General features: G+C 37.8%; 1 protein-coding gene across 2 annotated transcripts in view; it reads left to right on the forward strand.

Annotated features, from left to right (window-relative positions):
- The window catches only part of aclyb (ATP citrate lyase b), a 50,690-nt gene that overhangs the window by 15,477 nt on the left and 17,674 nt on the right, over window positions 1-17,539 (forward strand). Inside the window, exons 9-17 of one of the 2 annotated variants that reach the window (XM_016239950.1) lie at window positions 4,907-5,043; window positions 5,380-5,441; window positions 5,523-5,640; window positions 10,480-10,634; window positions 11,198-11,291; window positions 12,464-12,505; window positions 14,569-14,710; window positions 14,898-15,066; window positions 15,481-15,585. In XM_016239950.1, the coding sequence (XP_016095436.1) occupies window positions 4,907-5,043; window positions 5,380-5,441; window positions 5,523-5,640; window positions 10,480-10,634; window positions 11,198-11,291; window positions 12,464-12,505; window positions 14,569-14,710; window positions 14,898-15,066; window positions 15,481-15,585 (1,024 nt within the window). The remainder of the gene's footprint in view (window positions 1-4,906; window positions 5,044-5,379; window positions 5,442-5,522; window positions 5,641-10,479; window positions 10,635-11,197; window positions 11,292-12,463; window positions 12,506-14,568; window positions 14,711-14,897; window positions 15,067-15,480; window positions 15,586-17,539) is intronic. The other variant, XM_016239951.1, reaches the window with a different exon arrangement.

Below are 17,539 nucleotides of genomic sequence, written 5' to 3' on the forward strand. Positions count from 1 at the left end.
CATTGACATAAATGTTTTTCTCTAATACACATTGGACACAATTAACGGCACCCTTTTATACAATGCGTTTTGAAACCTCCATTTGGCATAATAACAGCTCTGAGTTTTCTCCTATAATGCCCGATGAGGTTAGAGAGCACCTGACAAGAGATCAGAGACAATTCCTTCATCCAGAATCTCTCCAGACCCTTCAGATTCCCAGCTCCATGATGGTGCTTCTCCTCTTCAGTTCACCACACTCATTTTCTATAGGGTTCAGGTCAGGGAACTGGAATGGCCATAGCAGAAGCTTGGTTTTGTGCCCAGTGACCCATTTTTGTGTTGTTTGTTTTTGGATTATTGTCCGGTTGGAAGATCCAAACATGGCCCATTATAAGATTTCTAAAATAAATTTTGTAGGGTGCCACAAGTTTGTTAAAATTTCCAAAGGGTGCCGCGACTGAAAAAAGGTTGGGAAACACTGATATAGACACGTCCTCTTCCAGGCTGATTTGTAAAATTTTCTGTTGATTGGAAATTCTTAATTATTGCCCTGATGGTGAAAATGGGAATTTTCACTGCTTTAGCTTTTTCTTAAAGTCACTCTCTAATTTGGGAAGCTCAATTATCTTTTGCTGCACATCAGAAATATATTCTTTGGTTTTTCTCATTGTGATGGATGATTAAGGGAATTTGGCCTTTGTTTTCCCTTCTATTTATATTCCTTTGAAACAGGAAGCCATGGCTGGATAATTTCATGTTTATAATCACCCTGGTATGCTCAAATTTGTAAATATGAATGGGAATATACTTCACAGATATTTTACTCGTAAGAATTTCTAGGGGTACCAATAATTGTTTATTTCATAATGAGATTTTCCCCCATTTTCAATTGTTTTAGTTCAATGAAAGGTTAGATATTTGTGAATTTTTTTAAATAAAAGATCAAAATGTGACTAACAATGCAGATTTATTTTCACAGCCTCCTTTGATCATATTTACCAAGTGTGCCAATAATTCTGACCACGACTGTATATGCAGATTAAATAAGTTTTAAGGAAACTTTTGGCTTGTCTCCCGAGGGCGCAATGAGCAAAATAATGCAGCGCATTAAATTGTCAATGCAAATAACGGTCTATAAAAACGTGCATAATGTCTCTAAATTATCATATATAAATCAAATGTAATTTTGTAAACTGCATAAACCATTATGAACAAAACAGCATCATGTATTTATGCATTGCTTAGCCTAATACAAAGAGCCAAATCGCCAATCACACAGATTGCATTTAAAAACATATGTGAGACACAGTGCAATGAAATAAACCTTCACACGTTTGCGTCGCATTTTCTAAAAGTTTAAATGTTTTAACTTTGCATGGCTTTCTTTGCATCTCTTGCATGAGATGCGAGTGCAGCAGTCATATTTGTCCGTCTAAAAAGTGTGCTGAATATGCGTTCTGTGTGAATGGCTTGGTTTCGGTTTTAACCTAATCAAGATCTTCTACGCATTGAGCTATTACACTATATTTCTCTAATATTTTGAACGAATAATGCAGCAATGACGCGTCTCGTGGGTTAACGAGCGTCGGTTGTCGGTTAGGAAAAATAACCGAAATGAACATTTCGAGACCATTTTAAGTCAAAGCGAGTCTTTGCTGCCCTCCCAAGCTCCCCATACAACTCCCTGTACTTCTAATGAAAATATGTGGTGAAAAAATGGAAATGCAGCATGTCCTAAGTCCTTGTTTTTTAAAGGGGTCATATGATGCTTTTTTAAAGATCATTATTTGGTGTAACAGAATATGTTGACATGCTTTAATGTTCAAAACACACATTATTTTTCAAATACTGTACATTATTGTAGGTCCTCTATGCCCCGCCTCTCTCAAACGCGTCGTTTTCTACAAAGTCCCTCCTTCCGACAAGCGCAGACTGCTCTGATTGACCAGCTGACCCAGTGCATTGTGATTGGCCGAACACCGCAAGCACTCGTCGGAAATGTAATGCCCCTTACCTTAATCACGAGCTTCATCTTTAAAAATAAATGTAAAGACAGAGCCCGAAAGGGGAACAGAGTCGCGTGACTGACACAGTGATGAAGCTGGTATGTGTTTGCAGTCATTATGCAAATATTTCCACATAGTGAGGTAGATATGTGGGGGCGTGTTAGAACGAGCCGTTTTAGGGGGGCGTGGCAGAGTCTTAACTTTGATAAAGAATATCTCTATGGTTTTGAGACTTTAGTCTTTGCAACTTCAGGGGTCTTATCTATGCACAATCAGCTTGTAACACTCCAAAGAGAAAGGAAAACTTGAAATCGCATCATATGACCCCTTTAACACTACCTTTATGTAAAATTTCTAGACAAATCAATTTGCTTGAAGGGGACATGAGATGCCCTTTTTCCACAAGTTGGTATGATTCTCTAGGGTCATCATGAAATGTCTGCAAAATAAAATTCAGTGGTTGTGTAAAACGACACCCTTTTTTACCTTGTCAAAAACAATTGTTCACAGCGAGCCGTTTCGGTGCATGTCTCTTTAAATGATAGAGCAACTACTCTCTCTCTCTCTCTCTCTCTACTGCTCTACTCCCTCTCTTCTGTTTTTTTTATTTATTTTTTTTGTGTATTTGGTGGCACATTACCATCAAAAACAAAACTTAATCCGCTTCATCCTCAGTGACTCATGATGGGAGAAAATGAAGACTCTTATGTTCACTTACATGACATTGTTGTCACTACAGTTGCTCGAGCACGGAGAAAATGGTGGACAGCATACAACTGGCTGACGGCCGAAATATGCTAATATGGGACAGTCCGTCAGTGGTCGTGGGCAGGGCCTGAGCAGTATGACGTCATACTACTCAGAAAATCAAAATGGCTTGATAATTGAGACGGTTTAGGTTTTTTGGTGATTAAAAACAAGAAGTGAATGGATTTTCATCATTGTAGGGTGGTTGTGTCTAGAGGTCGACCGATGTATCTGTTTTGCCGATTAATCGGCACCGATAGTTGATTGCTGGAACTATCGGTTATCGTCAAAAATCCATGCCGATAGTTTTCCGGGTTGCGTCCATTGCTGGAGTGGCTGAGAAGGGTCTGCTGTCATTACACAGTGCAAGAGCGGCCTTTAGTGGTTGAAATCACTGACAGCATGTGCTATTTGTTTAGACACGCGATACTGCACGCTGAACAGAGCGGGGAACTTCAGACGCGGATTTAAATGCAGCCGACAGAAAATCCAGCCGCGCCATTCACATAGTTTTCCTTTAAATTACATTATATTGGTCCCGAATCATTGTTAATGTACATAATGAATTGTGTATTGTGCATTTTCAGCAAAACGTTTGTCTTTATGTGGCTCTAATAAAGTCTGTGTGCTTCATTTATAGAGCTATAATATAGGTTGCTCTGTTTTTTAAACACTGAACTTGAAATAAACTTGTCCGTTTGGTGATTAAATAAACTCTTTTAGACCGCTGCTCGAGTTGAACGCGACGCGTCCAGAGTGTGTATGATACCGGTGAGTTCTCCTAGACTCAGCGCTGTGCTTTTATTTTGATTAGATAATCATCAAGTGTTCATGAATAGAAGCAGTTAAAGTGTGAGATATACATACAATATCCATATGTATATAATTTTAATGCTAGAGCCTTTGTGTATATATTTAAATATGTGCGTCTTTAAGCATGACAGTTGAAATGAAATGGTAACACTTTAAAATAAGAGTCCATTTGTAGCATTAAGATTAATGAAAGCTGTGTAAGTATTGTTCCTTGTTAGAGTGTGTTAATTTCAACATTCAACATTTTTTTTACTACTACTACTAGTATGGTTCAGTACTGTTTTTGTTAATAAAGCACTATTTTAGTTTTTGTTCAGTATCAATTTTAAAACTATCGGTTAATTAATCGGTATCGGCCAGTGTGGTCCAACCTAGCTATCCGTTTTGGCAAAATCCACTATCGGTCGACCTCTAGTTGTGTCCACACACTGCTTAGACATATTTATATGAAAACACCATGTAAAAGTGAATTTTGCATCCGAGGTACTCTTTAAGCATTCCTCTATAACATACTACAGTAAATCAACATTCAAACACAATTAATACTACATTAAGGCAATTCTAAGGTGTGTATATGGATGTTTGTATCTAGAGCCTGTCAATCAACTTTGACACAAGAGTGCCACCCTTAGACTGAATTACACCAGACCTCTGCCAATAGTACTGTTTATTATATTAATTATATAAGGTAAGCTAGCGTTACAACCCAGAATCTACCTAAATGTTGAATAGTAGGGACATGTGTCATTGATGTAGATACAAAAATGACTTCTTTACTGTAGGTTCCTTCTAATAAGTTAATGTTCCTTGTCTCCTAGTTCAGTACAAAATGTAAGACATCTGGATGTCCTTTGTCTGTTTTATAATATTTGATCAGGGATATTTTATAACAGGGCTGTATATGTGATCATTGTGTGCAGCACAAAGGCATTTAATAATCTTAACATTTAATAATACATTTTTTAAAAATAGAATGTTGTATCCTTTAACACAGGGGTGCCCAACCCTGCTCCTGGCGATCGACTGTCCTGCAAAGTTCAACTCCAACCCTAATCAAACACACCTGAAGCAACTAATTAGGGTCTTCAGGATCACTTAAAAATTAAAGGCAGGTGTCTTTGATTAGAGTTGGAGCTAAACTTTGCAGGACAGTCGATCGCCAGGAGCAGGGTTGGGCACCCCTGCTTTAACATTACTTAATGCACTGTGAACTGACATGAACTAAGAACAACTGTATTTTTAGGACATTAACAAAGATCAATAAAAATACATTGCTTATTGTTAGTTAATTTGGCTAATGCATTAACTGATGTTACCAGATAAGACTTTATGATGAAGTGTTGTTCGTGTTTGTTTAGTGATACCATCTGTGATCTGGGTGGAGTAGATGAACTGGCCAACTACGGGGAATACTCTGGAGCTCCCAGCGAGCAGCAGACGTACGACTACGCAAAGACTATCCTCTCTCTAATGACCCATGAGAAACACCCTGATGGTGAGTGTGAGACAGAATAGCATGCTTTTTAAGTCATGAATTACTAGTGTGAAAAATATAGTAATAACAGAAATGTAAAAATAATACACAATTAATGGCATTTCAGTCCTGTATGATTTCAGTGGCGCTCTCACCAAGACAGAAACCTAGCAATCAACAAAACACAAAATAGAGTTGCTATGTTCGCAGCTGGTTAAGACAAAATTGTATTTAATTTATCACTTTAAAATTAATGATTTCATTTGTCACCTCAGTCCCTCATATTGTGTGCGATTAAGACATGGTTTAAATGTTAAATTCAGATTTTTTCCCCCCACTCCAATTTTGCCTCTCCAGGAAAGGTGTTGATCATTGGCGGCAGTATTGCTAACTTCACTAATGTAGCAGCTACTTTCAAGGTACAGTGGCTCCATCATTGTTAAATCATGTTATGTAGCTAGTTCTTTTCATAATGTTTCATTTTTCATCACACTCATTAGGGCATTGTGAGGGCTATCAAAGACTACCAGGGGCCCCTAAAAGAACATGAGGTTACCATCTTTGTTCGACGTGGAGGTCCAAACTACCAGGAAGGGCTGAGAGTGATGGGAGAAGTTGGTAAGTAAGAACAGCTTACCAAGGGTGCTGTTTACACCTGGTATTAACATTGTCCGAAATAAGATTTGTCCAGTTCAAACACATTCAGAGGCGGTAGAAAATGACTGATTACCTTATAGGGAAATATGTATAATTAGTTATTATTATTTATATCAGCTGTAAGAACTTATGTAGCAGAATTAATATTATGATCGACTACCCTGTTCATCCAGCAAATATTCAGTGTAATCGCATAAGTATAATCGTCTGTCAGCTAAAAGAAGTATATACATAATACTCAGAGGAAGTAGCAAGATCGGGCTGTTTAAGGGACAGTAATTTTTGCAGGGTTCCCCGAGTCCTAAAATGTCTTAAATTTTACAATAGTCAATTTACTGGTGTTTGTTTTATTTAATGCCCCAAAAAAAGCATGTCTTTAACCCATAGTTGCTAATTTGCGCTGCTCTTGGTAGATTGCATTGGTCATTACGAAAATGAGCTGGCTACATCTGTATTCATTAATTTGTGTATTGTCACACCTGTTTCACACATACTCCGTCTGCAGTGCGTATGCAGTCCATGTGCATTATGTATACGCTGCAGAAGCAGTACAGACTAATTTTGCTTTCACACAGGACTTTTCAATCCGCTACTGATCCGCAGCTGCTTACCACAAACACAACAATTATCCATTATTTTGATTTCAAATCCAAACGTTACTGAAAATGCTTTTTCAGCATTGTGATCTTCTTTTATCACAGTATACAGGGCTTAAAGTTTTCCGGCACCATGCCGGATCTCCAGCGTGCCGCGTTTGGCTGCGGGAAAAAATTGTCCTACATTAAAAAAATATATATCTTGTTGATTGACTTCACTTTCAAGTCCATGACTTCGCCTACCAATGGTATGAGATGAGCACAGCTTTCACTCTCAACCAAACTAACATTACTAGCCAATCAGAATGTTTTGCTCTTATAAACAGGAGATGCGCATAATAGTATCCAATTGCGGAGTCGCAGCCCTGATGAATGGAGAAGCGCGACAAAAAGCTGCGAGACGCAATGGTCGAAGATGTCCATCTAGCGCATATTTACATAGAATAACTAATAAAAAAAGCAGCGGAGCTTTGTAAACAGCTCAGAGTAGAGGTCTGCGCGGGACTTTTTTTTAAGTCCCGCTCCCGCAAGGTTCTATTCCGCACCCACCCGCTCCCGCTATATATTCACTCTTTGTTCACCCGCTGTCTGCTTGGAATAATTTTCTTCCCGACCCGACCGTTCCCGCTAAATTTAGATCTCGTTTCCAGAATCTCACATTTAAATTTCCGCTACTGAAAGAAAGAGAGACAAATAAAAGTGTAGTCTGCACAAAATTGTGTTATTTTATTCGTCTTGTCAAGAGTCTTGAATTGAATACATGCTGCTCACTGACCATGCAAATAAAACGTGTGACGTTTAAAGCATGCGTGCAGCGCGTGCAAAACAGTCCTGAGCGCAAGCTGTACTGGTGGTCAATAAGAATAAAGCGCAGATATGCTGTTCTAAATGGACGTCGGGAACTGGATATTGTTAGACTGCCCACTCCCGTTCAAATTACACCAGAGTTACCGACCGCTACCGTGTTTTATTCGAGAATTTAATCCCGTGGTGCAAAAAATCTGGTCGGGTTCCCGCGGGAGAGCCGTGGGAATGCAGACCTCTAGCTCAGAGTAATCATGTCATCTCCATAAAACGATATGATTGCCATGCCCACTCCCGTTCAAATTACACCAGAGTTACCGACCGCTACCGTGTTTTATTCGAGAATTTAATCCCGTGGTGCAAAAAATCTGGTCGGGTTCCCGCGGGAGAGCCGTGGGAATGCAGACCTCTAGCTCAGAGTAATCATGTCATCTCCATAAAACGATATGATTGCCAGAACAAATTTACCAGGATTTTTTAAAAGGTCCTGTTCACACATGATCTATTAATGGTAACTTACCGGTAATTTACCAGTACTGTATGTGTGAAAGGGGCTAAACTCTTCCTCTGCATATGCCATGAATTTGAATTGCTTAACGTTCATCTGGAAAAACAGTGTGCATTAATCTCACTAGATTTGTAACATAAATCATTTATAAAGCTTTGCCAACACCGGAGAACACATCAACCCATTTCTAAATATGCCATGTATTGTACATCACGATTTCAAAATAAAAGTTTCTGCATGTGGCCAAATATAAAAATTAAATGGATTTAAACATCGTTTAATCATGCTGTAAGCTAAAATGAAACGTCACCAGGCCGTTGGCGCCCTCTGCAGGTATTCGTTTTAATACATAGTGTACTTAAAGGGGTCATATGATGCTGCTAAAAAGAACATTATTTGGTGTAATGAAATGTGTTTTGAGGGGGAAGCCCAGGCTTAGCGGGCGCTGAGGCCAGGATAGAGTGAGCTGAGGCGGGCTGGACTCCGCTTTGTCCACGGTGAAAGTTGATGTATTCCCTCAGCGACCAGCACAGATCAGCTCTAGGCATGACGAAGCGGATATCGTCCTCTTTTGGAAGACCAAACAAAGTAGTTTCGCTTTTACAATGAAGCACACAGCGTCTTCATGACATGGCTGCAGCATCAACAATAATACAGTGAGAATAAAAGTTGCACCTTCTTTCTTTGCGAGAACATTTGGGCGACGTTATGCAAATCTTCCCACATAGTGAGGTAGATATGTGGGGGCATGTTAGAACGAGCCGTTTTAGGTAGGTGTGGCTGACTCTGAACTTTTATAAAGAATATCTCTTTGGATTTGAGACTTTAGTCTTTGCAACTTTACAGATCTTCTTTATGCACCAAGAGCTTGTAACACTCCAAAGAGAAAGGAAAAATGGAAATCGCATCATATGACCCCTTTCAGTTGGTTATGTTCATATTATGTATAGGCATATTACATTATGTATTTTAACAGTGTTGTTCAATGCAATCATGTAATTTCTTGGTTTTGATATTTTATTTGAGCCAATTATTATTGCCTCATCGTTAGTTTATATATAAATAGTCATACTAAAGCCTGGTTTTCACTTAGGTCAGTTTGTTACTAAAAAATATCAGATTACTCAGTAGATTACTTGATTACCAAAATAATCATTAGTTACAGCCCTATATTAGTTAAAATATTTTTAAATACAATTGCATTGTTTTACTTTTTGTAATTAAAAGACAAATATTTTGTCATTGAAAATTTCTTAAAAATAGTATTAAAATATTGTGTCGTTCTAGTGAACCAAGTATCTGTATTTTGTCTCATCTCGTGGTTTGTCACACCCCTAGTGTCGATAAGTGGTGATATAGCTCATAATTTTCCAAGTGTATGATATAGCTTTCATTCTTCAGGTCAACCATATATTCATGAAGAAAAAAAAATCAGTTTGAATAAAGAAAGCAATAACTTTGCCATAGTGTCCTTTCAAATGTTAAAGTTGCCACAGTCATTGCATGCTGTGCATGTGCTGCCCCGCCCCCGGGAAAAAGTTCAGGCTCAGGATTTTTTTTTTTTTGCTTTAACCCCAGAGTATAGTAATACAATCTTTCATTGACATTCGACTCAGTTCATGCATTTGACATGTAGGTTTGTATATTAAGTTGCTCAAGCAAGTGGCAACACATTTAAACACAGCATATTGCCTACTTTTCTTGTTAAAAGTAGGCTATCACAAACATTTTAAATTAACTCGCCACTGACAGAAACAGTCAGCTCTCCTGCCTTTTCTTTTGCATTTAAATCTTTATTACAAGCAATCGCGCGGGACTTAAAGAACTTAGTTTTTCTACCTCCACAAGTGCATCTATTGTGTTGCCTGGTTTATCTAAAAGTGCACATTTCCCTTGTTTTAAATCTAGCCAAAAAGCCACGTGTTGACTGTAAAACACAGTAGACATTAATTATATCAATTAAGTGTGAAATTACTACATTTCCGTAACAATCCATGTTTATTTTTACCGCGAATAATGTGCTGTCACTTTTATTCAGCTTGTGCTGCACAGCAAAATTAGACTCGGTCAATAGACAAGCAAATAGACATGCACCGCTCCTGGAACGCACAGGTGGACCTCAACCACGTGCAGTGTGAACGCTCTAATCCATTAACATGGATGCGGAAAAAATATGCACCGCATACACACTGCAGATGGAGTATGTGTGAAACAGGCATCAGTAGATGAACCACAGAACTTTCCACTCTCATCTGCACTTTTATGGGATTGCTGTCTTGCACTAATTTGCCCTGTTTAGTAAATCTTTAGTAAATATTAATTTCCATCTATTTGACCCATTCATATGGATTTGGGACAGATAATTGATAATGATAGGGCGCTTTATACCACTAACAGCAGACACAGTTGCCTGTCTTACATGTCTGTTCTTCTGTGTAGGCCTCAAACAGATCAGAAAAAGTAAAGATGTATTAATTATTAATTTGACCAAGTTTAATTGTTAGCCATTAGGTCAGGGGTGTCAAACTCAATTCCTAGAGGGCCGGAGCCCTGCAGAGTTTTGTTCCAACCCTGCTCCAACACACATATCACATAGTTTTCAAATAAGCCTAAAGGACTTGATTAGTTGGATCAGGTGTGTTTAATTAGGCTTGAATCTAAACTCTGCAAGGCTCCGGCCCTCCAGGAATTGAGTTTGACACCCCTGCATTGGGTCAATCTGTGATGTGTAATAATTTCACTATACTGTATGTATTCACTGGTCAAATCTGAACATGACAAAATGTCCCTGTGTTCACTAGTGTATGATGTTTAGAGATCTCCATTCACAAACATGTAATCTCATATTTCTGCATCCTTTTGTTGTTCTTATTTCCCTTTTCGTTGCAACAGGAAAGACTACTGGAATTCCCATTCATGTCTTTGGCACAGAGACTCACATGACTGCTATTGTTGGCATGGCACTGGGTCATCGACCAATCCCCAATCAGCCTCCAGTGGCAGCACACACTGCAAATTTCCTGTTGAACACCAGTGCTAGTGCAGCTGTAAGTATATTTTTATAGTTTATCCCAGTGGCTGACATGTAAACGCATACAGTGTTTTTTTTTTTTTTTCTAGTTCTGATGCAATTAATTTTTTATTAGATTTGGCCATTTGTGGCGACATGAGCAAAAGCGATCATGTATGAACTTAAAATGAGTAGCACATGATGCAGTGACCACCAAAGAGAATGAAGACATTGGAGTACATGTGATCCGTCTTTTGTGAGATACTGTAGTCAAGTGTTGGCAAGATGGAGAAGTTTATAGCAACATTTCTCATAAACATTACATGGGCGCATACAATTCTTGCCATTCTGAATTCATACAATTCTGATTCATACATTAATGTTCATCTCATACATGTATGTCTGAGTGCATCTTTATACTACAATGACAATTTTTGTCATATACCATATTGGATTTAGAATACAGTTTAAATTCAGTGCCAACAGCAGAACATATCACAGCTGTTATATAACTAAATATGTTGTATTATAGTAATAAATGCTCAAATTCAGTGGCTCACAAACCCTTTCAGAAGTTTGTTCATTCTTTCTGTCTTCCAGACGCCAGCAAGAACCAGAAATACTTCATTCTCTGAACACAAACTGACCACTAGTGTCACAGATGGCATGACACCCACAGCAGGTGTTCCACGAGGTATTTAGAGCTCAGCTGAGGTTTAATATCACAGTCACAGCAACTTTTTAAGAGAACTTTTGAAGAACACATTCACATTTTTAATTGATTCTTTAACTGTAGCTCAATTAAAGGTGCGCTAAGTAACTTTGTTTAGCTACCACCACAAACCAGTAACTTTTTTTAAGTCAAGATCAAGTAGAATTTTACCCTAGAGGTTTCTAGATTCTTTTACATTTTTTGCACTTGCCTAAGCAGGCAGCTTGACATTTGATTTTATATTTACATTTTTAAATATTTACATTTTTAAATATTTACTTAATGTTCATAAAACATTTTAAATGCATTTAAATGTTCAGTTTTTTTTTAAACGATCAAGGTGTTTTTTAAACATTACTGTGATGTTTTAGTTTAAAAGGCCCATTTAGTTTTTAAAACAGTAACTAAAACTTGTCATTAAAAGAATATTCCGAATTCAGTACAAGTTAAGCTCCGCTGATAGCATTTGTGGTGTAATGTTGATTACCTGAAGTAAATGGGGCCAAGTGGAAGTAAATGGGACCAGCTATTTTTTATATTTATTTATTTACATTTTTTTATTATTTAATTTTTTTTGCAGATTTAGAACTATTTTTTTGCATTTGTGTAAAATTGGATCTCTTTAAACCGAAAAGGTTAGTGATTTTTTTTCACACTAAAATCATGCATCTTGGAAAATTAGCTTTGAAGCTATATTTAATTAGTTGAAAATTACTTAGCTGCATACAATTTATTATTTGTATTTATTTTATAAAGTAAAAATAAGTGTTCAATAGCATTTTTTCAGTGTTGAAGTTGATTGTTTATTTATTATTTCTTTCTATAGCTGCCATTAGTTATGAATTGTATTAGAGTGTGGTGATAAGAAATATGCAGAAATAATTACACACTGCTCATGAGTGCTGTGTGAACCAATAATAAGATTTTGGGCAGATTTGATAAAAGTACAAACAATTTATACAGTGAAAAGTTACTTACTGCACCTTTACTTTTTTTTTTTTTTACTTTTCTCTCTACATTTACCTTCTGTCTTGTTTTTTCCCAATGTTTTTGTTCTGTTAGTCATTTTTAATTATTTTAATTTCTCTTTCATTCTGTCTCTTTTCTCTCCTCATGCTGTCATATTTTCTTTCTCTCTTCATCATCATAATTAGTTTCATGGTCTGCAATAGCCATGTTTAATGCAGTGGTTAAAGGTAAGAGCTCAGGGCTGGTCAAGTGTTTAGTGCGTTTCTTTGCACAGTGTCATATGTTGGCATGGCAGCAGTTATTAATCAATAATCCAAAAGGTAGTTCTGGTTCTCTATTTTGATTGTTCAAGAGTGCTGATATTCAGAATGAGAATATTACAAATTTAGTCTGACAAAAATTTAGTCACTTGGTTAAGCCTGGGCCTGTTGTCCCTCTGTAACGTCAGCCCAGCTTGCGTCAATGTGCGTCACATGTGAGCAGCAAAAAGCTGCTTTTAGATGGTTTTTTTTGTGTGGAAAAAAGCTGTATGCAGGCCATTCATTTGCTATTCTGATTAAACTGCATGCTAACTTCATCTAATTATTTGTCATTGTCTGAAACACATTCACAGTTTACCTTACAACCTGAACAAGTGTAGGTACAACAGGTGAACTGCCAGCTGTGGTATGAATACTATGAATTCCAACATACTAATCTTTTCACATAATGTTTTTCACCTACTTTATAATAGTGAAGTATGCCTATTCAGATGCAGCCTATGACTTTGTGGCACATAGGCATAGTAAATTACCAGGAGGCAATGAATAGCATTGATTGAGGATATTGAGGAAGAGAAAGAGAGATTGAGGATATTGAGAAGCTCTTCCTCTTTTGGTGTTGTTTGATAAACACCATACAATACAAAAATCTGTTTAGGATTGATTAAATAGGTTGAATGGCTGTTTGAAAGCATAAATAACAGAAATGGAATGTTGCATAATCCTGTTTTGTGTACCGGGATAACTAGCACATACAGTATTTGCATTTCTATAAGTGCCACCTAATATAAGAGTGAATTTGCATTAATTTTTTACTTGCTGGTCTAATATCTTTGAGAAAATATGAAAAACTTAGATTTGGCTGGACTTAGTGTTGGGCGATATGCTCAATTTTCATATCGTCCTATCGTCAGCCTGTGAGATCGCCGATACACGATATTATCGTGCTTATTTATTTATTTACTTGGTTTCATTGCTATCTACACTGTATGATGAGTAAATCTCTTATACTTCGCATGTACATCTGCACTTTGTTGTTTATAATGAAAGAATTCATGAGTCAGAATTCAGTCAGCGCGCGCTGAACAACGAAACTCCGCTGTTTTAGCGATGACTCATCTGAATGCCTCTGATTGGCCATTGCATTCATAAGCATAACATAATCGTGTGTGATTGGTTATAACGCGCAACACTGTTAAAACGCAGAAAAAGAAATATAATGGAACAAATAAGCCCTAAGATTAATTAGATAGTATTACTAACCTGATAATAATAATAATAATCATCTTGCTATCGTCAGTGGCATCAGCCACAGGCGATATCACTGACTATCGTCGATACACGATACTATCGTCTATCGGCACAACCCTAGCTGGACTTAATAGGGCCACTTCCTCTGAAATATTTTGAAAATATATTTAATATTGTCAAAAGTAAAAAAAAAACTATAGTACTGTATATATTTCTCATATATAGTGTCAAGCCCAAAATTAATCTAAAATTGTTATACTTTTAAGTGATTAAAAGATGCATTTTCTTGTCTGTCTAATTCTCATTTTCTGTATCCCTTTTCCACATTTCTTTGAGTCTTGTTTCCATGAGTTTCCATGAGTCTTTTCACACCCTTATTGATGTCATTTGTTTTTTGTTTGTTTGTATTTTTTTGTTTTGTTTTTTAGACACTCAAACTTAAAGGGGTCATATGATGCGATTTCAAGTTTTCCTTTCTCTTTGGAGTGTTACAAGCTATTTACATTTGATTTATGGCAGGGGTTCTCAAACCTCTCCATGAAGTACACCCAGCTCTGCATGTTTTGTATGTCTCCCTATATCTGACACACCCACTTCAGGTCTTGCAGTCTCTGCAAGCTGATGAGTTGAATCAGGTGTGATAGATGAGGGAGACATACAACATGTGCAGGGCAGGGGGTACTCCAGGACAGGTTTGAGAACCACTGATTTATGGCATTAAGCAGGCAAATTACTTTGAGTGAAATTTAAGTCTAACGTTTGTCTCTCTACCCCTTTAGCTAAAGCCACGACTCTATTCAGCAGGCAGACTAAGGCAATCGTGTGGGGCATGCAGACACGGGCAGTTCAGGGCATGTTGGATTTTGATTACGTGTGTTCACGTGAAGAACCCTCTGTTGTCGCAATGATCTACCCCTTCACGTCAGTACATTTAAAAAGAACCTTAATGCTGAATGTCTACCATCAAATTTAATGTAACTTGCGCAATGTCTAATAGTTGGTTTATTCTACTCATTATGTGGCACATAAGATTGTAAAATGTGATTGGGGTTTGAGGGCATGTGTCGGTTTTTATGATTTTTATATTGTGTATTTGTGTGTGTGTCAGTGGTGACCACAAGCAGAAGTTTTACTGGGGTCATAAGGAGATCTTACTTCCCGTCTATAAGAACATGGCTGATGCTATGAAGAAACATCCAGATGTTGATGTGCTCATAAATTTTGCCTCCCTTCGCTCAGCTTTCGACAGCACCATGGAGACAATGCAGTATCCTCAGGTAAAATCCTATATTGACAGCCCAGCATTTCTGTTAGCTGGTAAATAAAGCTATTTATTTTTTTATTATTAAAGAATGGCATCCAGCTATGATAATCTCTGAAGCCTGTACAGAATCATATCAATTTATTGCCACATTGCACATATAAACAGAGACCAACGCTGTTATGTTCGTATTTGTAATGCTATAACTGATATTTTGTGCGCGTAAATATATTTGCGTGCGCTTTGCATGAGAGACGTCAATTTCAAGTCACTTTGGAGTTAAAAAAAAACCTATGTTCCTGAGAATACGGTGTCTAATGTATTCCTTTCCCATTTCAGGCTAGTGGGCACCACTGTTCGTATGACATGTTGGTTTTCAGTACCTGTAGCTTCAACTGTGGGTATAACCATGGTCTTCTTGTTTTATCAGATACACACTATAGCTATCATAGCTGAAGGCATTCCTGAAGCTCTGACCTGCAAACTCATCAAAACAGCCGATGAAAAGGGTGTCACTATCATTGGACCTGCAACTGTGAGTGTTTCAAATGTTTAAGTATTTTATAACTATGTTTTTATAGCTGAATATAAACATTAGCATAAATCTCAGGAAGCACGGAAAAACTTGTTCGTGTTAATATTTCCTTCCAAAATCAGAGCTTATACAGTGGGTATAGAAAAGAATCACCCCCCTTTAAAATAATCAAATTTTGTTTCTTTGCAGCCTGAAATGAAGACGGACACGGTTTTTGTTATATCTCGCTGTATTTACATTTCAGTGCAACCTATAACATCCAAGTGAAAGATAACACCAACATGTCAGAAAAAAATTAATAAAACAACAGAATGACTGAGTTGGAAAAAGGATCACCCCCTCCTAAAAAATGACTTGTAAACTCAATCAGGTGTAGCTAATCAGCTTCTCAATGGCACACAAAACCATTTGACTTTCAACTGTGATCAGCTGTGCTCATTTTGGTTAGCTCAGCATGAAGGGCCTGTTTACACCTGGTCATTTCATGCGTTTTCACTGATTGGATATCTATCGGATTTGTTAAAACGTTTCCATTTACTCTAGGCCACATAAATGTGTCAAACAGATTTAAATCCGATCTTCAATTCCCGCGTTATATTTAAGTTTAACGGAGTTCACGTCAGCTCATTTCAAGATCAGAGACCGCAATAGGAGAGCGCGCGGCATCAGCACTGGAAAGATAAGTTTGTCTTACTACTTTTAATGAAGATGATTGTGTATTGACTGTCTGCGTCTTACTTTCAGTTTCATTCATGGCAGTTTGTGCGTCGGCTTGCTGAAGAGATACTCAGCTACTCGTCTGCAGCAATGCGTGTTGCATTAGCGCAGTCTGACTAATGTCATATAGCCTATAACACGCTCTCACACATTTATTATTTAAAAATTTGGGGAGGAGTAAAATGTACATATGTGGTTTCAACAACCAGATGCATTTACACTTGTCCAGTTTCGTCTGGAATGCGGCCCAGACCACCTCCTGAAATGGTTTGAGCGATCGGATTTATATCCGTCTCTAATGCGTTTCGGAGGGCATTTACACATGGTCTTTTCACGATCGGATAGCTATCCGATCAGAAAAAAACGCATTAAGTGACCAGGTGTAAACAGGCCCGAAAAGAGCTCCGGGATAAAGTTGTGGAAAGGCACAAGTCAGGAGATGGATACAAACAAATTTCAAAGGCTTTATCAATGCCTAGAAGCACAATAAAGTCCATTATTAAGAAGTGCAAGGTATTTGGTACAACACAGACCCTCCCTGGATCAGGACGTCGCTCCAAACTGGATGAAAAAGCCAGGAGGAAACGAGGAAACTGGGTTACAGTTGCAGGAATTGCAACTGTAAAGAGTGGTCATTGTGTGCATGTGATGATAATATCTCACGTTCTCACGTTCTGTGGCTTGTATGGGAGGGTTGCAAGAAAAAAGCCACTCCTCAAGAAAGGCCACATGCAGTCACGACTAAGCTTTGCCAAAACGCACCTGGAAGATTCTGAGGCAGATGAGACTAAAATTTTATTATTTGGCCTCAACACCAAACAATATGTCTGGCAGAAATCCAATACAGCTCACAATCCAAATGACAGCATTCCTACAGTAAAGCATGGAGGTGGTAATATCCTGTTATGGGGGTGTTTCTCTGCAGCAGGGACTGGGGCACTTGTCAGGATAGAAGGAAAAATTGATGGGGCAAAATACTGTAAAATTCTTAAGGAAAATCTGCAGCTCTCTGCCAGAAAGTTGTCAATGGGAAGAAGGTTTACCTTCCAACATGACAATGACCCAAAGCACACAGAAAAACTGATCACACCGTGATTAAAGGAGAAAAAGGTGAATGGCCTTGTCAGAGCCCAGACTTAAACCCCACAGAAAATCTGTGGAATGACTTGGAACACTGCAGTCCACAGATGGTCACCTTCAAATTTAACTGAACTTGAGCAGTTCTGCAAAGAAGAGT

This window comes from Sinocyclocheilus grahami, unplaced genomic scaffold (genome assembly GCF_001515645.1).
Source record: "Sinocyclocheilus grahami isolate Dianchi unplaced genomic scaffold, SAMN03320097.WGS_v1.1 scaffold578.1, whole genome shotgun sequence".
Classification (NCBI taxonomy): domain Eukaryota; kingdom Metazoa; phylum Chordata; class Actinopteri; order Cypriniformes; family Cyprinidae; genus Sinocyclocheilus; species Sinocyclocheilus grahami.